Raw genomic sequence first — 26,334 nt, forward strand, 5'->3', positions numbered from 1 at the left:
GCGCAGCTCTCTAATTGTTCGATCGCCTGATGCGCCGCTATGCTTCAGCTCTTTTTTCGCACGCTTATCGACGACATAACAATGCCGACACGACGATGCTCGCTCTTTTTCTTCTTCTATGTAACGTGGTTGCTCTTGAATCGGACCAGCGGTCACGGTCGTTATTTGCGTGGAATGGCAACGACGGCCTGACGCGGTACACTTTCACCGGGCGCGATTTTCGAATAACCCAAAAGGCTCGAAAAAAGAAAATAATTTGAATATGACGTAACGTTACGCGGATGCGCGCTTTTCTATCATGGAAAATTTTATACACAGCCTGTCGAGAGCGCGGTGAAAATGAAGAAAGTATCATTCGCAATTACGCCGCGAGTAGAAACACGGGAGGCAGAAGCGCCAGAGAAATTATTAAATACAATGGAATTGACGCTGATGCGGATGACGTTCTTTAAATGAAATATCGACGAGAGAAAATGTTTGACATCCAAGAAATAAGCTGAATTTATTGTAATTGTATAGTGCACTGAAATATTGACACGCGTCAATAAAGTGTACTAGACATGTACTAGACGCAAAAGAGCCTTAAACTTAAAGTCGAAACTGAGTATAGATGAGTGGGCCAGATGAATTCGCAGAGGGTATAAACATAAATTTTCTGAAGAAATTTGAATTTCAAACTTTCGATTTAGAGTTTAAATATGCTGCCCAAATTCTCTCTCTCTCTCATTATATAACCACATGGCAAAGACGGCATAGAGCCACTTTTATGATTCGTAACGTCTTATTGAACACTATGACCGTGCCTTCGATCTTAGCTCGCGGTAAACCAACCGAAGAGAATGTATATTCGTAAATTTACATAGAAAATGTTGACTTTCGAAACAATTGCTGCCGCTGTAAACAATTGTACCATCAAACAATAATTGATGTTACAAGGAAAGGCAAATATTGCGATCGAAAAAATGTGTAAATAATAATTTTTTGGACCCGTTGTGAAAGAAACGTCGTCATCGATCGAGCAGCTTCCTTAACGAAGCTAGAAGGAAAGGGAGTTTATCCTGCGGCGGAAAATGATCAGACAATTGCCAAAAATAACCAAGTTTACCAGTTTGGAATCCTTCGAAGGCTACATATGACGCACGGGAACGATGCCCTCGATGCACATTATTATTAAAATGATTGCCGCGCTAAAAGCGACAGCGACGAGAGATGGAAAGATAAATAGCCATCGAAATTTCGCCACGAACACAGGCACATACGTAAGATGGTGGAATGCGTGCGACTTTCGCGTGAAAAAAATTGTGCAATAGGCGCGCTCGCCTCGGCAGCGGGCTGGTGCTATAACGCATCCAAGAGTTTTCGCGAAGACAATACACACGCACACTTGTGTTGCGGCCCATAAGCGAGCGACGACTTACCCAATGCATGTTGTCTGGAGGCAGAGGCGCGTGACGCGCCGGTAGTCCTGCACTCGTATCAGCTTTCGTTCGCCAGTCGTTTGTCCTCAACCGCTTTTTCACGCTCTCTGCATCCTACGTACAACGTCTACTCCTGTGCAAGCCAACACTTCTCGAATCACTCGCTACGGGAGAGGAGACGCAGTGTAATCTCGTGCGTGCTGTTTCTCGAGGGAAGCTGCCGCTGCACTCGTGCGACTTGCATGGATTCGCGTATCCACGCGTACTGAGTTTCACACCCGAGGGAGGACTGTTACTTTCATAGAGCTTGGCTCTCGGCTGCTCTTCCATTTCCACCTCTCTCGCACGCCGTACACCTTCTCGACTCGAGCGAGTCTTATAGTCCGGTGAAAGGAAGACATTTCCAGTTTCTTTCTCTCTCGCTCGCACTCGCGCGCGCGTATGCGCGCCGCCGCTGCCTCCTTATTTTATTTTACATCTTTCCTTTCGACGCTACAGCCTTTTCGTACGCGACGCATGCATCCCACGTACGCTGCGCTCGTGCACGCGAGCACCGCGCCAGGTGCAGCATTGTAATGACAGCGCTTTCGTCTTTTCACCGAGCGTGCTCGCGGCAACGCGCGAGGGTGTTAAGTTTTCACATGCCCTGCCGAGTCTTGGAGTTCTCAATCTCATTCGACTCGCTCATTCGACTCCCTCCGCGAGCCATTGACGTCGCAATAATTCATCGGGCGAATCGCTTCTTCTGCAAATACCTAAAATCAGTCGTCGTGTGACATTGTCACGCATTAATCGAGGATTGGCATTACCATAATAACGGGGTTGGCGCGAGCGCTTGTAACAACTCACGCAGCTCAACAGGTATCCAGCACGTGACGGCCCATATCAAATCGATCTCCACCGGTCGCCATTAATAATTTAGCACCCCGACAATAAAACAGTTATAAATCATTTCCTCTCCGCGTGCGATCATCAAACTAAAAGGTTATTATAGCCCTGAGAACTGCAGTTAACGTCGCTCATTTGCCGTAAAATCGCTCTCATATCCGCTCTTAATTTTCTTCCGAGGCGCCGTGCCTGTCAGGCGATTGCGAAATCTCGAAATCAACTCTCTGATCTTTCCCTTGATGAGAGATATAGACAAAAGACCCGCGAGAAAGCTTATAATATCGCGTCCCGACAAGCCGCGAATTCGTACAAGAGAAAGTGTCTCTCCTTCTTCTTTTTCTTCTTTTCTTCTTCTCCACGGTGCATCTCCATCGGATGGTTTTCACTTATGTAATCAGTCGATGAGCGATTTCGTTCAGTCCCGTAATGTGCCTTTAAAAGGTGTCAAAACGACCTCTCGCAGTCGTTTGATTGATACTCGTCAAAATTTCATCTTGAGATTTATAAGAGTCAAGTGTCGTTCATTGTTACAAATACGCGTAAAACTTTTGTTTTTTTTCACTTATTTGCCTAAAGATGATTTTGATCGACTTATCATTTTCATTCGATCGAGCGTATTAATGATATAGGCGATCATAGTTGCGTATACTATGAAGTTTCGGTTGACGGTGCGGTCGATTGCTCAAAAATTTATAAACCACTTAAATGATACAAGATGGCTTAACAAGAGAAGCCACTGGCTATTGCATATTCTGAAAGCTTTGCAATCGATAAACTTTCTAATCAATTAAATCTTGAATATAGGTAACTCAGTCAATGTAATTCATTAAAACGAACTTATCAAATTGCATGACCTTTGTAAATTTTCGTAGTGCAAGTTCTTCAACGCCGAATAGATGACAATGTAGTGGCTCCACGCATAATTTAATGGAGTAGAGAAAGGTAAAAATATCTTGCAATAATATTGGACAGGTATGCGATCGACGAGTTAAACGCATGTTGCGAATCACACGTAATCCAACTTCCTGTATATTTATAATGTTATCGATAAAAAGTTACACGGCGATCCAGTGTCCGAACTAATTACAATCGAAGCAAAAAAACGAACGCTGACAATTAAGCTTGTGAATTTGTATTAGCCAATGTGTACAATTGTAGAGCCTGTGACAGTGAATATACAATAATGCAAAAGCATTACGAAGAGTGCCCACTTGATCGTCCATAATCGAGATCCGATTTGCCGAAACAACCAATTTAAGCGTTCAGCGCTGACAGCTAAAAGAGAGCTAAAGAGAAACTTCAAAGAGACCAATTGATCGTTAAGCATCGGCTAGTTTGATGCGAGTCGATTTCCAACAATAGCAGCTTTGAGTGTGCTACGCAGATTATTCTCGCTCTAATTGTGAGTTACTTCAAAATGACTCCGTTATTGGCTAGTTCTCCTTTCCAATACAAAATGTGAATTTTAATGCGTTTTTGCAAGCTATATCTAGAATAGTGTTACGACGTGTCTTTTCTTAGCGCAGTTCCAAACATCCAATCGTAAAAGATTTAACGAGTCACGCGAGCACGTGAAAAAAAAGCATTATCAAGAATGGTCGATAAATAGCAGGTGTTTTTTTATTTAATTATTGACGTTGTTGAAAGTACGAACATGAAAAGGTGATTAGTCAATTTAACGAGTTATATTCGCGGCAAGTGTATTAAAATAACTCGTAAAATAGTACTATTACTATCTTCAATTTCAAGACGAGAATAAAACGGTAATATATACAACCATTAGCGCGTAAATAAAATTGCGTTTTCGCGGAAAATATACTCTTTCCTGGCGCACGTATATATTCAGCGAGAGCGGCATTGAACAACATATCATCATATAAGACACACACTCGCATCAAAAAGCCGATGAGGTGGCAACCACGAGAAACGAGTGCAGGTAAAAGCGCTACATGCATACGTAATGAGCGATTGGCTGCGAATGCTCTTTTATAATGGCGAACAGTGTTTTTGTCAGAGCTCGTAGTCGTAGCGGGCAATCCATTCTCGAAACATAGGAAAAAGCTGAGCGCGGACAGGAAGCGCGGCCCCACAGCAAACGTAGCTTCCATAGTTATTAGGAACAAACTCCAGTCCACTTTTTGTTCCGACATCTCGAGCGACAGCACTCGACGTAGACGCCGACTACAATCTAAGTGACATTTTCTATTTTCACGAGCTTCCACAAAGTCGACGACCGCGACTTTCATGTATCCATCCGTTACATAATCGACCGAAAAGGCGCCAAGGAAAAAATCGCTATGTTGCGAGAAGCATCGCGTCTGGCTCAAGTTCAAGTACACAAGGCAGCGACAGAAAGAGCGAGGGAGTGCCGCGTAAAAGCCGCTTGCACGTAGCAGCGTAGGCTTGGCGACAACACCGTGAAAGTGCACTGCATATGAACAGCACAAGCGTGTGCAAGCTCTTTGTCCGCGGAGTTACGGAGCCGTGGAAAAGTAGCGCGGGATAATTGAACCGAGCGAGATCGAATCTTGGATGGGAGAGTGAGAGATTATGCAACGTAGCTGCACGCCTGTGTAGGATGCGTGTATATCCATGGTAACAAACGGAATTTAGAAGACGAGAGTAAAACAGCCTATTAACTGTGATACAATTGGAATGGATCTTGACGGATGAAAAATAAATTGTAAGCTACCCTTGTGCTTCGGGCAACTTTTGTAATTGTTACATAAAAAGGACCAGCTAAACGTCAACTAAGTAGACGGAAACCTAACGGAACCGGGAAATTGTTTAATAAAAATGCAAATAAAGTTCACGCATCCAAGAGACATCTGTAATAGAACCTTTCGAATTGCAAATTGACACTGTCGGCTTACATTGTAACCCATGGGCGTGTGACACACCCTGTCGAGTATCGATTTTACCATATAAATAAAATATAAAACCATCGAGATACGTAAGTTACTCGCATAGCGTTTGTAAATGACTTACGGAAATTATGAATTGCAGTCAACGTTTGACGCGTGCGAGAGGCGCGTAATGATGGCTAGCGCTAGAACGAGTAGCGTGTGCTGCCCGGATAAGCGTAAGATACGATCGATTGTGCAATTTTTAAGCGGCAGCGTGGAGCCCCACCCCCCTCCCTCCCCCGCCGCCGCCAGCCGCCGCGCGAACGCCGCTTGTTTTCCGTGGCGCGCCACTCTCGCGAGACGATTAAATAACGTTAAGTACCAAGCATGAGAGAGAGAGTGCTCGATTTTTTTTCAATGCGACGGCTACGAAACACGACTTTTTAAATAATGTGTGTGTGCGCGCGGCTTAATCATAGCCTTGAGCACGCGAGCAACGAGTCGTTGTTGACGCGAGAATGTTGTTCAAAGTCCAAAGGAAAGCGGTTGACTCTTCGAAATTTATTTTTATTATCGTCTTATACTAGAGGTGTGTACTTAAACAGGGCCACTGACATTTCGACAACTACATTATAACGATAAAAACGATTCTACATTTCAACATATCCTCGACGTTTTCATAAATATAATAAGATGGGCGGAACACATGCTTAATCAGTCGCGCGAGATCTTCTCTATTATAAAAAAAAACATAGTCATAACTTTGCGATAATACTACGGAGATCTCGTCTGTAAGCGATGCAGGCGCAACAATGAAATGCTTGCAGTCTTATGTTTTCGCTTTCAGCCGATAACTTAATAATAAGAGTAACAAACATACATCTGTAAATTATTTTTCTGTACAAAAAGAAACGTAAAAATCTTTGATAAAAATGCTAGTCTAACGTACGCGATGTTGTAACTAGCGGATACGCGCAATCTTTTATCCTTTAAGCTAATCAAGAATGCACTCCCCGGATGTAAAAAGCCGATTGGATCGATAAACCGCGCAAGTTTAATCCTCGGTCTGAGTACTTTGGTGAGCTCTCGACGGTAATGGCAAGAAGGTATCTCCGATGCTGAGTTCACCTTGTTGGAATCTCTGAGTCTCGCGAGATGAACCTCTGAGCGAAGCTGCGACCACTTGTTCGCGCATCCGAGCAATTGGCTCGCGTGCTCGAATGCGACACCAGCCTCGATGACGTTTTGCCGCTGGACTCGTTACCGTCAGCTCGCTGTTCATACTTGCGGTATTTTGGATAGTGGTGATGTTAGCTCGAGTGCTACTGCTAATGCTGCTGCTCACGCCGCTGTTTCTTCCTGTAACAATGCAATGAGGGAGAAAGTCGCGAACAATGGATTTTCCGAAGATGAAAGTTGGTTTGCATGCGCGCGCTTTTACGGTGTGCAGAAAGAGGGACAACAATATGCTGCTGTGCAGGTTTTGTCGAAAATCTGATTCTTTGTTGTTGAGCTTAGCATTGCTAATGTGTGACTATTTATCGGTGTAATGTTTTATTTCAGTTAGATAATTCACGACTTCGAAACGAAAAAACGAGGATGTAGTTTCATTCGATTTAGATAGTAACTGGAGCTATCGTTTCGTCATCTTGCTAATCTGATGCAAAAAATCGCTGAATATTTATGAACACTGCACTGGGTATTAGTGGGAAATTTGTAATTTTTTATGGCTCAATAGTACTTGTTCTCTCGTTTGATCGAAGCAAATTTTTTTAATGATCTGGAACGATCTACTTTCATAATCTAAATAATGTATCTTTCAATTACGAGAGAAATGCTAAGAACACTGACACCGCAAATTTAATACCTGGACAATTGTTAATTTCAATGTGGTTTCGATTTCTTAATACAAAAAAAACGGACTGTTGTTTTCAATATAATAATACCCATTTTGGTGTGTGAACGGAACTTAAGCGACGTACAAATTTAACTTTCATTATAAGCTTCAAATCAAGTTTATAACGCGCAACTATAACGTAAATCATGATTTTACAACCCAATTTAGGATCTCTAATTATTTTCTCGCGTTAGACTCATAAAAGTTAAAAATTCCCACGTTAATGCAACCAACATTCTATGCGCCAAGTGGAACATGGAATACAGTAATCAAGAAGACGTCGATGACAAGTACCTGGCGAGTCTCGCAGAGTTGCAGCCTCATCAAGAGAATCAATGCGGTCACGTGGTCTCTTGATGGAAGAAGAACGATGAACGAGTGCAATAGCATCAGTAGCCGTAGCGTGACAATCAACGACAGCAGTAGGAGCAACGGTAGGCGGTGAGTTTGGATTCAGTGGGATAGGTTCGCGCGACAGGTTCCTCGCGGTCACCGCAGCTGAAAGTCAAAAGAGAGAATTCAAAAAGCCTCACATACTTGTAACTTTAGTGGGTCGCAGTCCTCGAGCCAGCACGCACGCGGCTCGTCCTATCGTCATTGATCGATAAAGACTTTCTCTCTATCTTTCGCGTGTACGTGCAGCAGGGAAAGTGTGGAAACGACGCGATCAATATAAAAGCTCACCACGGAGCACTGCTTAATTTTGCATATATAAACCTGGTGCGGGGAAAAGTTGTCGATTGAACATTTTTCGCATCGACAATTTATCGGCGACATTGTGATCGTTGAAAAACTTGCGACAATATCAAAATTCCTCTAATGAAGGTAAAACAGAAGAGAAGCTACAAAGATTTATTTTGCAAAAGCATAACTGATGTACACATATATAGGTGTCTTTAATTATACAACGTATATTGCGAATTACATAAACGAACTCTAATTAGCGAAAGCCCAAGAAAACTCCAAACAACTCTTCCCACGCGAGATACTTTGCGCGCGCAATTTTTAGAATAGAAAAGCGAGGATCGCTGCGAGCAGAGTTTTACCGGGCAGCTTCTTTAGTGCACTTCGCACCACGCGTGCCATCGCTGAAAAAAGTCCATCGGATTTGTATGCACCACCAGCATTAACGACGCTATCGGCTTTGTTAATCCATTCGCGTTCTTGATCCATAACTGTCTGCTGATTGCATCGTGACGGTGGTGTGATACATTCGATGCAATCGCTCATCGTTATGAGAGTATCCTTGATCGATGCTCGACGACGACAGCCTTTCAAAGGTTTGGACATTGAACCATCGATTTGACGAGCATAGCTGGTAATCTCAGTGGTTAACTTAGCTACGGTGCCGCTGTTGCTCGAGCCTTGATTGCCTGTCAATGTGAAAATTTTATAACCAGATCGATTAATGGATTGCGAATCTTACCCTAAATTACTACAACTAAAAAAAAAGCATAGCTTCGGAAATGGGGCGAATCAAAGAATATCAACAAGAATGCTAAGATTTTGATTATACAATCTAATGCAAAAAAAAAGTATAATTTCTTCTTCAATTAGCGCAATGCAACAAAATCGTCGAGGAATCATAAAACTGATTTTAATCGAACAAAAATTATTTGGTTACAGATCCAATGCAAAATTCACATGTGATCATTAATCTTTTCAAGCTTTTTTTTAATTCCATACGTAAAAGCTCATTAGATGAATGTTGAAATTTAACGCTTGCCGGTAAAGCTGATTGTTTGTGTTTAAAAATAAATGACAAAAATTAGAACTACAATGCAATAAATACCATTGTCAGTCCTGGAATTATTGTTCAAATTGGCACTTTCCTCCAGCTTTTTCAAGCCAGAATCAATGAGAGGAGCAAGATCGACACTAGAAAATCCCTTGGCATTGTCAGTCTTTTCGACAAGCAGCATCATGAGAACTCTCGAAGAAGACGAGGTGGCCGAAGCATTGATTTTACTGTTGCTTACGCTGGTATCAGCGGCCACTCTCTCGACTTTGTTTTGCTCAAGCTGTTTAATAACTGGCGAATCTTTGGCAGCCTGCTCGTCATCGTCAAGGCTTTCACGAGCTTCAAAGAAGATATCGCTATCGCAAGCACTAGCATCCGACATCGTCGTAATTGTCGAAGTTGGCGTGTCGAACTGGTCGGAAAAGCGAACTCGTTTTTCAATAGAGTCGCGAGGAGTGCCGTGGCTGTCGTCGATGCGACTTAGCAGAGCAGACTTCAAGATACTCCGCTCCACTCGGTAATTCGAACCGGTACTCGGAGAATCGGCGTCTGAATTTTGTGCTTCTAGCTGTTTCTTCAAAATCGGGAACACGGGTGAAGTCCAAGTCGGTATATTCTGGTTGTCGCTGAAAAAAGCAGCATCAGCTCAGGTCAGTGCGTCGCGCTGCCGATAAATAACTACGATGGAACTGCCTACTCACCGGGCGTTGGTGGAATTGTTGCTGCCCTCGATAGCCGATCCGAGCGAAGGTCCATCAGTTTCGGCGGTGAAATATCTCGACTCGAAGACGGAAGCTGCTGAGCCCCAGGAACTACCGATGGTGTCGAAGGTTCTCTGTGATGACGGTGTTTTCAAATCGAATTCCGGAACGGAAGGCGGATGGCCGTGATATTTCTGCAAACCGACGACGCTCAAGTGCATAGGCGTGCTAGTGTGCCGCGCCAACTCCAGAGGAGAGTCAAAGTTCTCCGGGTTCTTGAGGTGCAAGGAGCCAGCGCTAGCCAGAGATTTCTCGCTGGCGTTCACTTCGATGTGGTATTGCGGTGTCAATAGCAGTTTCTTTTCCACTGGGATGATGTCGCTGTTGTTATTATTGTCGCATGGAAGATTGCTCACTGGACTTGCTGTTACCACCGGTGCTGCTACTTTTTTTATCGGGCCTCTGTCAAATAGTAACAATCGATTTATCGATTTCCTCAAATTTTAGACGATTCAAAGATGAAATCGTCAACAACGCCCAATCTAAACGAAGCATTCCCGTAGCAAACGCTTTAGTGGTAGCCTTTGATATTGCTATTGCTTCTCATCAATCAGTTTAGTTATTCATTGAACTAAATCATTCAAGACAATCGTCCTACAAGGTCGTAGGTTACTTTGAAATATTTTTTAATTTTTACGAAATTACTCTGAGGAAATTTAAAAAGTAACGAGTTCAAAGAATTGAACATACTTGCAAGGTTCAGCACTCTGAAAGGCTTGATTGCTGTCAAACGTATCGCCGCAAACCTTGCACCTCAGCGGCAGGTGATTGATAACCACATGACATACAAATTGAGCTCTACCCAAGTTATCGTCGATAGAATTGAGCCGAGGATCGTATGGAAGGTCGCACTTGAAGCATAACGGACACTTGGGTTTGGATGAATTGAGATCGGCGTGTTTGTTGCTCTCGTGGGCGTCACGACATTTCAAGCAGCAGAAAACTTTGCTGCAGAAGCGGCACCGATTGTTGCTGTTCTGTTAACAGCCAGATAACTTTTAATTCCATGAGAATTTGAGTTTCGTTGATTACTGAAAGAGCCTGTCAGCTCTTTTTTCTTCGCGATGGCTGTTATGATTTGAGGGCGCGCGAATGTTGGAATCAAAATAAACGTTGGCACAGAATAATGACTCTACTTTCGACAAGTGCAAGAAATCAATAGATATGATCATGGAAATATCGATACTAGAGAAAGCACACAGTTAGCAATCGAGACGCTATAAAAACACCCACAATTAGCACTCTTTCATTTCCATTGCATTGCTCCCTGTTAATCCCAAACGTCTAACGTATAATTTTCAAACTCGAACACTATTATCTCGTTAGGTTGGTTTCAGTGCACAGAATGCAAATGAAAAACGTTGAATTTACCTTACTTTTACAATCCATATGCAACGATAGAAAATATTAATACCTTCAAGGTCACCATCTTTTCGAATTTCCGAAACGATCAACTCTGGAATTCATTCAGGCTTCGATCACGCAACTGATACACTTAGCAGGTTGGAGATGTTTTTGTTCGATACGCATAACGCACGTGGTGTAAACACAAGCCTAGACGCAAAGAGAAATCAGTTGCTGACGTAGTACCAACTTACTGGAAACAAATTTTACCAATTTCTTGGTTAATTAGACGCCTATATGACACGAGTTATTCGGAAAGCGAGCGACTATACACTTGAAAACAAAGGTGACATAAGTGGCTTTGCATTTTAGTCTTCGCGATCAGTTAGACAAGGATGGAAAATCATTTTCCGTGGTTAAAGACTCTAAAGGATCTTGAAATTTAATGTTCCATAAAAAATACTTTATAATTTGATCAATGAAAACCTTAGTTTTAGTGTTAAAAACTAAATTATTCAAGAAATGTGGCTACAAAGCATCAGTATTGGAATCATTGAAGCAACAGATAGAAAATGTCCCTTGCCTTCTGTCAAGGAAGTCTAAATCTACAGTGAGTTACGTAAAAATTTACTAGGTTACTGAGACACATCCTTTCTTTAAATGATTCAATATTTTTAAGCATCAGAAAAATTGACCTTCCTATTCTCTCCTTGCCAAAAGATGAATAATCTGAATAGATCAGACAAGTGACCACACACACTCTTTTTACTTATTTGTTAATTTCTGGCTATATTAAAATATTTTTGATGAAAATAACTTGCATACAACAATTCCAGAATTATATTTTAGGAAATATCCTAAATAAAAGAATAAAACTTTATGAAGCTATGTAGGTAAAATGAAATAAGTGTGTGTTATTACAAATCCATTTTAACGTTTATATTCTTTTATATTTATATACAATTTGTCATGTTACATCCAAGTAATGTGTACACGGTGACCTGCACAGTTAGACACTTTATTAACAAAAAATTTCAATTACATTTGGTTACTAGTCTTTCGACTATTAACACATTATCTTAACATTACATGACATACTATTTCATTCACCCTTTTATTCTCATTACAATGCCACTCATGAATAAATGATGAATTTCAATATTTCAGAAAATATAGTGATTTTCGTTTTTCTCAATGCGTTCTACCTTTCCTTCTTTTGGAATGTACAATTTTTTTAATATTTATTATTTGTCTAGATAACTTATTTTCGACTATTTTGCGTAGTTTATGTACAATTTTTCAAAAACTATCACTTTCATAAAAACTTCAAAGCTTTACTTTTTTTTTCGTTTATCGTAATTGTATATGGAAATTTGTCTGAAAGTTCACTTTGAATTTACCACTCAAAGCATATTCGATTCATGTTTTGGTTTCTCTTTCTATTTTGTGCTTTTCTAAACACGAATACGTGCATTGAAAGAAGAAAAAGAAGAAACTGACGCGAGAAAATGGGTGGCTGGCTCATTACATTGGACGGCGACATATGTGTAACTGTGCATTGTTTGTTTTTTTCGTTTCTTTTGTGCACGATTTGAGTTTGTTTTATGTGAAAATCGTCATTTTCAATAGTCTACTCTTATGTTTCTTTAGCGATTTCGATTGGCTTATCTTCAATAAACCAATTTCCACAATAGTTGAATGTATATTGTTTTTATACTTTGGAAAAAATCACAGGCTTTGGTATAGATAATTGTTTTATCATGAATTTTCCTTATCCATTACAATTGTTTTACACTTTTACAATTACAGCTTGTTTATTTTTTATCTTTTCATTTTTAATCTCAGTAAAAAATGTTGATGTCTTTACATACAAGGATTTTATAATAGTGACCCTATTATTACATGAAAATGTTAATCTTTCATAAGATACATGGATGAATTATTTGACTTAATTACGTACTAATGTAGGCCATGGCATTTTATCTTACATAGTATTCATTAAAAAATTTGTAATCTATTTTCTTTATGAACCAATGAATTCTGAAAAAATTTTATTGGAAGAAATTTTACAATAATTTTGCAAAAATAACAAGAAACAATTTCTCAATCATCAAATTTTTATAATACAACGTTTAATATTTAAAATATAGTGTTATTATCGCATGTTTAATCGAAGCGCATTTAACTAATCAATTTTTTCTTTTGAGGAATAATAACATTGTATAATTTACTTTTTTTATGCACATTTATCAAAAGCTACTGTTCAATATCAAAATAATGCTCACATTAAATGCTTGTCTCTTAATGTGAAACATGCGAAAAAATCAAGTAGTCATTATCCAATCCATTTTGTAATTATGAATATAACATAATAGATTTCTACAAGCATTAAAGTAATCGATTTGATCAGTAAATAAAATATAAAATGAGCATGGAAGTTAAAAATAAACTTAATCAAGTAATTTAAGTGAGTTGGATAGCTTTCTTAAATCATCAGATTGCTATACAGTCATTTACAATCCTTTGCTATCAATGCTTTGTAAAGCGAGTACTTGATAATAAAAGACTCGTGTAGAATTACAGTCATTTCATGACCATGCTTTATGAGATATTTTTTTCTTATTAGACTCGTGCATAATCGATAAGAAAAATGATCAATTCCTCAATCATCGGCAGATATACAAACGCAGTCCATTATTACATTTTAAAAAATATCAATTAAAAATCTTCCGACTAGATAGAAATGTATGACAATAGCATTAAAATAATTTACATAGTTAACGGAATTTACTATCCTTTGGCGCGACCTTTCTTTATGTTATGTGCCAGGTACATTGGGTACATTGACGAAATATTACCTTTTTTAATATTCATTAAATAAAAGATAAGTGACATTTCAGTTTTGCGCCTCTCAGACTTTGCGCGTTAAAATTGGCTATAAGGAAGAACTTGAAAAATTACCTGTTTGTAAATGACTGAAGACTAGAATTGAGACTGGATCTCAAAAAATGTCAAATAAACACGAATGAAGTTTTTAGACAACTAACGATTTTATCGTTGCATGTTAAGTTTGTAAATTTAAATTTTAGCAAATTTTTCTCATAAAAAAAGAGAAAATTATAAAATAGAGCACTTTCCAGTTCGCCGACGCTTTCGACGATTTTTCTCAAGTTCAGCTGGTGGCTGATTTCTTATGATGCGAACAACCTAAATAAACGAAAAATCATTAATAAAAATTGTATATTATGAGAGCAATCATTCACGTACTCTTCTGGAATATGATGAAAGTACCTCGTGAAACGCAGCATCAACATTTAAAGGGGGATCTTTCGCTGAAGTTTCGATGTAAGGAATACCTAGTCGATGTGCTAACTCTCTACCTTGCTCCTCGGTGACTTTTCTCAAATGTACCAAGTCAACTTTGTTGGCAACCAAGAGCATCGGATATATATCTCGATCCTTGACTCGTAAGATTTGCGTATAAAAATTGACGATATTTTCGTAGGACTGCTTGTCTGTTACTGAGTATACTAATAGGAATCCATCACCCTTACGCATGTATTGTTCTCTCATAGCACTAAACTCCTCTTGACCTGCGGTGTCCAGTACTGGAAAAAAGCAATGACGTTGGACTTGTGTTATAAACTCGGAATATTTAGAATCGAGTTTTATTAAACGGAAAATAAAAATAAAAAATATGATATCTATCTTAATGCTTCATCGCGTACATCTTTCGAGTATAACGTAAATTTGTCTGGAATAAATTGTAGCGGGTATCTAAGCTATTATCAATTAAATTTGCCATAAATATGCATTTTACCATCTAAGATGCACCACTGTTTGTCAACCTCGGTGTGCTGGATGTAGCTGTCTTCGATGGTGGGATCGTAATCGGTGACAAACAGTTTCTGGAAGAACTGTATGGTGAGGGCACTCTTGCCGACACCACCATCACCGACGACAACCAATTTAAAGGTCATAAGGTTGTCATTGTTGGGTGGTCGAGTCATGCCGCCTCTGCTCCGGCTAGCGCCACTACTACCACTACTGCTACTGTTGTCGTTGGTGCCCGTGGTTGACACTTGGTTGTCTCAGTCTTTAAACAAAGACTGATCTACCTGGATGGTTGCTTAGCGCTTCACGCCCGCCAACAAGCTGAGCGTCTTATTAATCACTGTAATAGTTCTTTTATTAATCTACGTCTCAGAATTTCCGCAAACGTAATAGCCGTTAGTATCTAATTATTTATCATCGTAACATTATCGAGTGTACAAAAAATTTAAACTTTTTTCTAATCGAGTCTGCTTTCACTGTCTAGCTTGGTAATGTTCCTCAAAACTAGCATTAAGTTTAAATAGACTGATACTTTCCACGATAAGTGACGTACAACCCAAGTTTTCGGGCTTTAGAAAACTACAGCTTGCAGCAGCGCGAAGCAAAATAACAGATGTCAGCTTTACAACGGTCACTTAAAATAATACTCGAGTGGCAGCCGAGTAAGCAAACGACAACTGTAATTATTCAATAAATTCTAGAACACTCGGCGCTAATTATAGTGCTTCTAGCAAGCAACAATGCTTACTATCGAGCATCCCGGCAAGCGAAAGAGAACGTAAAATAAAAAAGAATTATCGACAAAATAATTATTCACAGAGCACCACATCTTCTTCACGCTCTTGCGCCGGCATCATTAAAAAACATAATGCGCAAAAGCTCTGTCCTGTAAAAATTTATCGTAGTGCTTTAGCATGCATACCATGCACAATGGCTATATAGAGAGTGAAGTGCACGAATCTGACGTCAGAACCCTTCGACTATTTTTACCATGTATAGACAAGCTCCTGCGCGTGCACTTGCCTTACATAGCGTTCGCATCGACGTGATATACATGCATGCATACAATGACGAATTTGCTTATCACCAGGAAAGAGAGAGAGAGAGAGAGAGAGAGAGAGAGAGAGAGAGAGAGAGAGAATGGCACTTGGCAGCGTCCAGAGAGTAAGAGAGGAAAAAAGGAAGTCTACGCTTAGCAACACACATCGATCTTCCGTCGTCTGCACTCAAGGCCAAAACAAACCTTCCTCCCATTGCCAGACGATAAACTTTTCAGGCAGTAGTTGCATGCGTAAATAGCGACAGAACTCAAAGTGCAAAGATAGACAATTATGTGAAATTTTAAGATAAACTTACATTTTCTTTATAACATAGTGTTCGTTACAAGAGCCACGAGCATTGCGTCGTTGTCGTTCGATAATGCGACAGTAGCAGTAGAGAGACAGGCAGATCTACCGCAACTCTCCAGGCGCCGCCGCCACCGCGCACACAGAAAATAACGTCGCTCTCGAGGGAGAAAACGCGTCAATCTCTCTTCTTCTTACAACTAACTACGTCGACGGTGGCGGCGTCGCGCCTCATTCGATCTCTCCCTTCTTATTCTTTCTTTGATTATTATTGGCTCTGGTGTCGACACGCTGAACTACGAGTCTGTATCCCATACGGCATACGGCCATCAACTGAATTCTACGACTGCGCGCTATATTACTGACTGGCGGTACTTCCACCAGGCTGCCTTCTACAGGCGTTATATAGGTAGTAGAGAGTAGTAGTAGAGTTGTAAATAAAGAAGAAACTAAGTAAAGAAAGGTTATTAAAGCTTCAGAATGGAAATTAAGAGTAGAGAGTCGGATCGACAAGGAAATGAAGAAAGATTATAGGAAGATGTTTAAGTCTTTTAGAAGTTTGCAGAACAGATTTATTATATGAGGATGTAGGTCGGAGAGGAATGAACTGATTTTATGTGGCGGGAACAATTTTCTTTTTTTAAGTCTGAATAGAAGAACTTTTCGTTGTATAACAAATCTTTCGCAGCTCCAAAATACATGGTTCAGGATTTCGACATCGCAGCCACACTAGCATAAGGGAGAGTCAACTAGTTTTTTCTGTGAAAACTATATGCCAAATTATAGTGATCACTTCTCATACAACTAAAAGTCATGGCCTGTATTCTGCAAAGGTGCATTTGAAAAAACCAAGGTTTTGATATTTCCTTGAAATAATTTCCGAAGTAGAAAACTCCTTTACCTCTATCAATATTGCGAAGGTATTTATTAAAGTGTTTTTTGCTTGAATCGGCGGGAAGTGAGAAGAGGATGTACCAACGCCGCAAGCTTTCTTGGCTAGTTCGTCGACCAACAATGCTTACTACCGAGATAACTTTGTGGCTAGGAATCCATGCAAGGATTACTTCTTGATCGTTTTGAATAAGTTCAAGGTACCTTAACTTGATTCTGAATACAGTGATGTGAGCCTCATTGTTCGAGAGAGCTTACAGCGAACTCAAGGAGTAGAATATATTCCAGAGTGATTTGAATAGCAAAGGCTTCGGCAGAGAAGATTGAAGCGTGAGGGAGAATTTTAAGCTACAGATTCAGTAAAGGCCTAGTCCTTTTTTGAGCCGTCCGTGAAAAAAGGCACATGTGAATCATGTAATTACAATATACCCCTAAAAATCTCCCTCTTTAAAGCTCCCATCGCAACTACTAGGGAATGCAACATTGGAGAATTGAGGAATTTTTAATGCGGATGTTTAAGGACGTTCTCTTGCTCAACGGTTGTCAAAGAGGGCTCCGCGCAACCGAAAAAGCGTTTCATTAGTTCAATTCGCTCACACTTTGACAGTTATAGATGAATTAAAGTGAAAAAATTTGAAAATACTCCTGTTAGCGTAAACTTTCTATTAGCCTTTTATAAAAATCGTTAAGTACTTTTTTTTTTATTTGTCAACATTTCAAGAATGCGTGTGTACAATTTTAAGTCTTAATATTGATTAGAAGTAATCATAGAAGTAATTTAGTGGAACAGCTTCGCGTCGAGGCATCAATATTTCAACACATTTTTGTTCATAGCATTCTTGAAAACACCGTTACCTATATTTTTAAATACATTTTTCGCTTCAGAACTAAACAAATTTTATTTTGTCAAAGTTTGACGATTTTTTAAAGAAGCGTTCCATATTTTTTTTCTAAAACACAATCGAAAAATTGGCTTTTTATGGAAAAGTGCATAGGGAACGAAGCTTTATAATCTTGTAACTCAAATAAACATAGAACGCTTCTTTGAAAAATCGTTAAACTTTGACAAAATAAAGTTTGTTTAGTTCTGAAGCGAAGAATGTATTTTAAAATATAGGTAACGGTGCTTTCATGAATGCTACGAATAAAAATGTGTTGAAATATTGATGCCTTGGCGTGAAGCTGTTCCTATAAATTACTTCTATGATTACTTCTAATCAATATTAAGACTTAAAATTGTATACATGCATTCTTAAGATGTTGACAAATAACGTAATATTGGAAAAAGTTCAATTCTCGAAAATTTGTAACAGACTTTCGATGATTCAAATTACTCATTTTATAACTTTCAACATTATTATTTTTTACTAACAAAAAAAGTACTTATCGATTTTTATAAAAGGCTAATAGAAAGTTTACACTAACAGAAGTATTTTCAAATTTTTTCACTTTAATTCATCTATAACTGTCAAAATACGAGCGAATTGAACGAATGCTTTTTCGGTTGCGCGGAGCCCTCTTTAACAACCGCTGAGCAAGAGAACGTCCTTAAAACTGTATTGGTGGCAGAACTGGAAATATCAGGTTCTTTCTACTTTCTGCTGCGTTTTCAGTTGTGGTCCATTGCAGATTTGGAGTTGCGTGACAGTACAGGTAGTATAATTTTTTCTTATTTAAAGTATTTTAGTGGAATGTTTATATTGGCCTTATAATAAAAGTAAAAAGTTATATCAGGCGGTAAAGACATATTATATAACAATAAACATTATGAGTAATAATAGACTTCGTCGTTTCGTAATGTTTATCAATTACAAATCTTATTCGTGCAATATAAAGTGCTCGCATTTAAAATCCTTGCATCAATTCATAGTTACAATGACTACAGAAATGTAAGTTAACACATATATAATGTAGTTGCAATCTCGCATTATGCTTGAAAGGGTGAGTGTGAGTATGTTCAAACACGTTTAGATGGTGACATGTGATAGGAAAAAATAAAAATGAGTCTTTTTCTTGACACCCGCAGCAGACCGGAGTAGACGTTATTTTCTAGTCGTGAATGCGACAGCCGCCTGTTTCGTCCATCTCTTTCTCTCAATGAATCATCTGGCCAACACAATGCAGTGTTGCCAGTTCATAAACGACAATAGAGTATTCGAGTCTCTATGCAACGACTTCCTCCGAACAAAGTATTCTTTATCTATCGCGCGTTTTCACAAGTTTTTCGTGTCGCTAACGTTCTGCATGGAGGTCTAAATTTTTCGGTATCGCGTAAACAAATAATAGATTTTAGCAGTGGCATCGCTGCCAATGTGCAAGAGAGCAATGCCTTGGCGCGAACGTGATCCAGTCGGCCGGTTATTGGTTGTGCGACACAAAGAAGCTGACGCTTTATACTTTTGTTTACACCAGATGCTACTGTCATAACAAGCGTACTTCTGCAGCTTCTCCCATCTAAATTTTTATTATTCGTCTGTGCGTGTGTTCAGTTGTATGCAGCTATACGAGCCACACAATATAGCGACTAAAGTGATAATTTTCTACGTGGTTGTACAATTGTAAAAAATAGGTGAAAATGGAGTATAAGGATCGTGAAAAAATTGATTACTTATGTGATGATCTGCTAAAAGATATTGACATAACTAGATTATGGCCAGAACTACTGAAAAATAAAGTTTATAATAGGGATGATGTAAATATTCCAAATTGGCAGGTAAAGCTCAGGTTCATTCAAAATTGAAGATTTTTGAGGTTACCATATTTGATAATTGAACACTGATTTTCTTTTTGTTACAGAAAAATCTGTCTAATCCAAATACTGTACGTGAAATTTGCTTTACTATAAAAACTAGAGGTCCGCATGCTTACAGAAATTTAATTAGAAGCTTACATGAGTCTAGCCATAAAATGATAGCTGACCTTCTGGAAAATTATGGTATTTCTAACAAAGTTTTCAGTACCAATAATAATGGGTCAGAAGTGACTGTAGAACCTGTAAATTCTAATGAACTAGAAAGTGAACTATCGAACAAAGTAAATAATCATAAAGACTTTGAGTAAGTTATACAAAAATTAAGTCTAGGCTTATAATAAAGCTTAAATAAAAATATTTATATTACTTTCTGCAACTTTAGGGAAAGCAATAATAAAATACTACACGAATATCCGGAAACCTTAGAAATCAAAGTCAGAAAATCAGTTGAATTCAGATGTGGTCCAGAAATTAAAGATATTGAACGATATCCTATGCAAAGCCATCCTCGAGGTCTAGTCTTAATCATAACTAATACTGAATTCGAACATCTTACCCATAGACCAAGTGCTACAAAAGATAAAGAAAATTTAACAAAACTTTTTGAAGAAATGGGTTTTTGTGTTCAAACGTTCGAAAACTTAACTGGCACAGTAAGCTAACTAATACTATTAAATAATATGGTATGCATATTAACAAATGACTTTTTACAGGATATAAAAACAAGAGTAAAACAGTTTTCAGAGAGACGAGATCTTTCTAAAGTAGATTCAGCATTTATCATAATATCATCACATGGTCATGGAGAGTGTGGAAAACAAGAAACTGAAATTCAAGGCACTGATTACAAAATGGAAGGATACGAAACTGTAATATGTTCAGATATTATGAATTATTTTACAGCAATTCGATGCCCTGCATTACAGAATAAGCCCAAAATATTTATTTTTCAAACATGCAGGTTTGTTTATAGAAATAAACATACAAGTATACTTATTAAAATAGTATACTTCTTATTTTTTATGTCTTTATTTACTTCTTTGTAGAGGTCTGGCTAAACAAAAATTAGTCCCAATGTTACGAAAAGAAATTGATAGAGAAACTACTGACGCCTCTTGTGAAGACACTTCTAAACCAACTGCCTTTCCATCTCGTAACTATCAAGATACATTGATTGCATATGCTACCATACCAGGTTATGTTTCATACCGCGACGGCAATTATGGAACTTGGTTCATACGAATACTTTGTGAAGTTTTTATGAATCATGCTTATGAAAAACATATAATAGACCTCTTTATAATGGTCAGTAGAAGAATGCTATCTTTGTTAAAAATTTCATTCTGTTATATATTCTATACAAATAATTCATTGTTTCAGATTGATGATAGATTAAAGGATCAAAGAACCAGTAATAATGAATGTCAAACATTATGCGTGATAAATCAGGGTTTCAATAAACATTGTTACATAAATCCTGGGCTATGAAAAAAAAACACGCCATTACCAGCTACACCTTAACCAAGTGCATTTATTTAAATAGGAACGAATATTTTTTGTACAAACATTTTTTATCCACATGTGATTGATTTTTATGATTATACTAGGACTTATATAGCAATAATTTAAACTAATTTAATAACTTTTTATGAGATTTAAGCATTTGAGTAAATGACTGAGTGAATTATTATTATAATTTATCTCTCGAATAAAACTGAAGGAAAAATTGTATTTAATGTAAGCATTGAGATTTTATACTTGCGGATGTATATTTATGTATATTGTGATAAGAAAACAACGATAAAATCAAGTTAGGAAAACTTTTACAAAGAAACTGCTTATCACCCTTATTAATTTATTTTACTAAAATGTCTAATAATAATAATAAAATATGGAAAAAATAAAGATAATGAATCATTTTTCTTCAATTTTAAGTGCATATAGTGTAAATATGGTCAAAGTTAAATTGTTAAAATAAAATGTGATAGAGAAGTAGTAAAAATCAAATGTATTGACGGTTGCAAAATTAATAATAGTGTTCGTTAAGAAAAGAATTCATTTTCATTTTGAAAAATATTGTGATCGATTCAAAAAAAAAGAAGTCGATGATGTGATCAGGTCTTAAAAGTTAGCACCCAACAATTGAAATATTGAACAAATCTATAAATTAATTGCACCATTCGATTGGGTAGCTTTTAATTAATCACATATTGTTTGTTCGTAGATTATGCTCATTTTCTTTATGTGAAAAATAAATAAAATTAATTATGGGTGCTGGCGCTAGCACCCAAATTTGATTCTCCAAATATAGTGGTTTATATCGTGAAAATAATTTTACAATATACCAATCGCTAGTGCGTCTCACGCATTATTGGCACCCAATATAAAATTATTAAAAAGTTTATCACTTAATTAATTAAAATAAAATAATCCTCTTGCGTATTTAAAAAGGTAATTATGACATTGTTTCGCGCATGCGCTTCGAATGGAACATTGTTGCTCAGTCGGAGACTCAATGCCATCTAGTAAACCGAAGTAAGCTAAATTCAACTGAAGCATATTGATTTAATTCAGCCATACTGAGATACAATAATTCAACTAAACTTTAAAACAAAACCAATCGTACAGTGTACAAATATATTTATTTACGTGAACATGAAAGAGTTACTATCAGACTAGTAATTAAATGTTCAAATTGAGTTCCAATTGAGTAATATATTTTTTATTTACTCAATTGAAAAATGTCCGAAGCTGATGAACACTGGACGAAAGGTGCACTCCGACTGAACTCGTGAACTGAATAACAATGATTCAGTTGAGTTTAATTTACTTCGGTTTACTAGATGGCATTGAGTCTCCGACTGAGCAACAATGTTCCATTCGAAGCGCATGCGCGAAACAATGTCATAATTACCTTTTTAAATACGCAAGAGGATTATTTTATTTTAATTAATTAAGTGATAAACTTTTTAATAATTTTATGTTGGGTGCCAATAATGCGTGAGACGCACTAGCGATTGGTATATTGTAAAATTATTTTCACGATATAAACCACTATATTTGGAGAATCAAATTTGGGTGCTAGCGCCAGCACCCATAATTAATTTTATTTATTTTTCACATAAAGAAAATGAGCATAATCTACGAACAAACAATATGTGATTAATTAAAAGCTACCCAATCGAATAGTGCAATTAGTTTATAGATTTGTTCAATATTTCAATTGTTGGGTGCTAACTTTTAAGACCTTCTAGCCACATATGCGCATACGCGTGCGTACAACGGCGTACAAACGCGTACAAATCGCTAAAAATTTTGATAGTGGCAACAACAGAAAGTTACTGCTATTCCTCGCATGCCCTAAACGAACACACTTACTCCCGGAACAAACGTATCATAACCTTCAATAATTAATTTAATTAATTAACTTTCTATTGTTGGCACTATCAAAATTTTTAGCGATTTGTATGCGTTTGTACGCGCTCGTACACGCGCGTATGCGCATATGTGGCGAGGGCCTTAATAAGTTTCTTTTGTCAATTAAATTTTGTGTAGTACTCTTTTGTAGTGTACTCTAGCTCTACGTAATTTGTGCTTCAGCCATATTATTGACACTTGTTGCTTATGACTAAAGTACGTATAAAGATCGTCGGCTTTTCGATTAGTTCAGAGATTATTTGATGAATTAATTACTTTCACAATTACTTTCACGTCTTATTGTTGCAAAGTCTGTTGTTCTGTTTGTATCACTTTATTTCAAAATAATACCATGTAAAGCTTATTTTATTTTTAGAAATTCAATTTTTCAGCATTTATGAATTGAATAATTTGTGATAAAAAAAATTATATCAGTGTTAGCAATTATTGTGTTTTATTAATTTTTAGATGCATTATTATATTTTTATTATACTTGTTAAAATATATTTATATATCAATATTTAAATATTATGCAGTTAGTGTCAAAATATGGAGGATAAAATATATTTCAGTAAAACTGTATATGAACATGTCATTAATAAATTCAACGAATTACAACTTAATGATATGATTGATTATCTACAACAAAATGTAAATAATAAAATTGCCAAAAATGAAGAAAAGAGATCTGAAGCACCATCATCATCTGAGAATTCTGACTGTGAATCTTTTGATACATCAGATGACTCATCAAGGTATTTAAATCTATACATTATAAGTTTTTGTGTAAAACGAGATAGATTAATATTTTTTCAATCAATTTTAGAGAAGATAATTTTTACACGAAATTATATGTTGTAAAAAAGCCTCTTGTAATAAATGTAAGAAAAGCAACTAAATTTGGAGTCAGTCATACAAAACTCATGGAAATTTATCCAATGCGTGGAAATCTTCGAGGTATAGTTTTAATTATTGCAAATAATTTATATAAAGATAAAGAAGATCAGCGTTCTGGTGCAAAATATGATGCTGAAAATTTGAAACAACTTTTTAAGGGTATGGGTTTTATGGTTATATATCATGAAGATTTAAGTGGAAAGGTAAATGATTGTTTTCATTATTAATAGAACAATGTCATGCATGAAAATACTATGAAAACTTGACTGTAAAATTTTAGGACATAGATGAGAAGGTTTATGAATTTTCTAAAATGACTGAGCTTAGGAAAGCAGATTCTGCATTTATTATCATTTCTTCCCATGGTAATGGCAAAATTGGTGTACAAGAAACTGAAATACTTGGAGTTGATTACAATAGCCCTGAATACAATAAAGTTGTTTCTACTAAAATTATAAATTATTTCACTGCCAATAACTGCCACGACCTTAAGAACAAGCCAAAGGTTTTTATTTTTCAAACATGCAGGTGATTTGTAATTTTAAATGTGATTGATTCAGTTTTGTAATCACTAGTTGATGATTTTTTATTTTATATTTTTAGAGGGGAGAATAAACAGGTTGAAGTTTCAAGATACAGAGCAGATTCAGCAGTAAATTCATCTAAACCTAGTATTGATGAACAACATTTTTCTAATAATTTAAGAGATCATCAAGATATGTTAATTGTTTATTCAACATTACCAGGATTCGTGTCATTTCGAGATCATTTTAATGGCAGTTGGTTTATACAAGTTTTATGCGAAGTTTTCATGAATCATGCCTATAAATATCACATACTAGATTTATTTTCAATGGCATGTAAAAATATTTATTCAGATATCTTGTTTTTAATGTTATAGTTATCGGATGTAGTATTTATCGAAAAATTCCGTTTTGCAGATTGATTATCGTCTCAAAAATATGCGAACGTCTTCAGGTGATTGTCAAACTCCCTCCATAACCATACATGGATTTAAGAATTGTTTTTTAAATCCTGGTCTTTTTCCAAATAATCAAATGAATGGGAATACAAAAACTAATCCGAATAAAAGAGCTAATATTATGTTTAAATGCTGCCCTGACAAAAAAGCAAACATTGGTGTTTGCTTCCAGTGTGAATCAATCTATCATTATAAATGTGCCAAACAACTTAACCACGTTCAATTTATAGGTAAAGTGAAAGTCAATAGTTGTTGTTTTGCAAATAGCCAAAACAGTAGTGATAAGTTAGATAATAAATCGTTGAGCGAGAATGTTGAACACAAAAACATATTATTTGACTTGAAAAAAGAAAACAATCATTTGGAAGAGCAAATAAAATCCCTACAGATGCAACATGTTCCAATGATCTCTAATGAAGTAGAACTGAAAGAGACTAAGGAATGAAAATCCGATTACGGAAATTAATCTCTTGAGACAATTGGTTGATGAAATTAGTAGACCTAATGATTTACGTAAGGAGAAAAATGAAATGTTAACTAAGAAAGTGAATAAAAGAAATTCTTGTTTCAAACAAAAATTAGGTAAAGTTCTAAAACGCAGAAGACAGTGACCCTTGAACACTGTTGAACCAGAGGAAATTTAGATTTTAAGATATTATAAAATATACATATTCGTGCAATTTTCAGATCGCTATTCGTAATATAAATATTACTATATATAATATTCATTGAAATACACTTAAAAATGGAATTATCTCGGAGTTATCATATCTGAATATTATATTTTATTTTCTAAATATTGCATTTATATGAACATTATAATTTTACATATTCACTGTAGAAAGTCTTTTTTTCTAGTGAAGTTATACTTTTGTTAAATCTGGAAAATTAAAACAAAATAGTTGTCTTGCTTTTTTACAACGGGAATTGCCTTTCTTGCAACATGAATGTTAATTTTAATTTTCCAGATTAATTCAATATATAATGAGGAAGTGTTTTCTATAAATACTTGAATGATTCTGCATTTATGTAAACATTTTATATCAAATGTAAATGACGACTTACCATACGTCAACTATGTCTTTAAATAAACGAACGAATGATTTTTCGCTTTCGAAAATAAATTGTAAATTCGAATGTATTATAATTTTGTCAATTATCTGAAGATTTACATAAGTACCATGAATAAAACATGAAATGTATATCATATGACTGTTTTATATATTTTCAAATATTATTATTTAAATGAAATTAAAAGTAATTTTGTGCACTTTTTCAACGACTTATTTTGATCAATTCCGATATCAGTGAAAAATTTAT

General features: G+C 36.6%; 4 protein-coding genes across 5 annotated transcripts; 2 read left to right on the plus strand and 2 right to left on the minus strand.

Moving 5' to 3' along the window:
* Positions 1-5,486: 5,486 nt before the first annotated feature.
* LOC131666188 (uncharacterized) lies at positions 5,487-11,104 on the minus strand. Of its 2 annotated transcripts, none has more exons than XM_058938619.1 (7): positions 10,923-11,035; positions 10,242-10,528; positions 9,492-9,953; positions 8,842-9,416; positions 8,096-8,422; positions 7,344-7,547; positions 5,487-6,511 (listed from the first exon to the last, which is right to left on the minus strand). In XM_058938619.1, exons 1-7 carry the CDS (start codon positions 10,938-10,940, stop codon positions 6,207-6,209), a joined length of 2,178 nt encoding a protein of 725 aa, XP_058794602.1. In that variant the 5' UTR covers positions 10,941-11,035; the 3' UTR covers positions 5,487-6,206. The 2 variants fall into 2 exon arrangements, with proteins under 2 accessions (XP_058794602.1, XP_058794603.1); XM_058938620.1 differs by having other exon boundaries at positions 5,488-6,511; positions 10,966-11,104.
* Positions 11,105-11,500: 396 nt separating this feature from the next.
* Positions 11,501-26,330, plus strand: LOC131666257 (caspase-3-like). Its single transcript, XM_058938767.1, has 6 exons — positions 11,501-11,505; positions 23,708-23,890; positions 23,962-24,235; positions 24,313-24,560; positions 24,636-24,888; positions 24,974-26,330. The coding sequence occupies exons 2-6, from the start codon at positions 23,763-23,765 to the stop codon at positions 25,457-25,459; spliced, it is 1,389 nt and encodes a 462-aa protein (XP_058794750.1). The 5' UTR covers positions 11,501-11,505; positions 23,708-23,762; the 3' UTR covers positions 25,460-26,330.
* LOC131666261 (ras-related protein M-Ras-like) lies at positions 11,825-16,380 on the minus strand. Its single transcript, XM_058938771.1, has 4 exons — positions 16,086-16,380; positions 14,716-15,069; positions 14,187-14,503; positions 11,825-14,102 (listed from the first exon to the last, which is right to left on the minus strand). Exons 2-4 carry the CDS (start codon positions 14,903-14,905, stop codon positions 14,013-14,015), a joined length of 597 nt encoding a protein of 198 aa, XP_058794754.1. The 5' UTR covers positions 14,906-15,069; positions 16,086-16,380; the 3' UTR covers positions 11,825-14,012.
* On the plus strand, positions 18,855-21,633 carry LOC131666258 (caspase b-like). The gene is made up of 6 exons (XM_058938768.1): positions 18,855-19,679; positions 19,763-20,022; positions 20,101-20,371; positions 20,432-20,679; positions 20,765-21,023; positions 21,099-21,633. The coding sequence occupies exons 1-6, from the start codon at positions 19,542-19,544 to the stop codon at positions 21,204-21,206; spliced, it is 1,284 nt and encodes a 427-aa protein (XP_058794751.1). The 5' UTR covers positions 18,855-19,541; the 3' UTR covers positions 21,207-21,633.
* Positions 26,331-26,334: the final 4 nt, after the last annotated feature.

The sequence above is a fragment of the Phymastichus coffea genome, unplaced genomic scaffold, assembly GCF_024137745.1.
Source record: "Phymastichus coffea isolate CEN01 unplaced genomic scaffold, Cenicafe_Pcof_1.1 PCOF00057, whole genome shotgun sequence".
Taxonomy (NCBI): Eukaryota; Metazoa; Arthropoda; class Insecta; order Hymenoptera; family Eulophidae; genus Phymastichus; species Phymastichus coffea.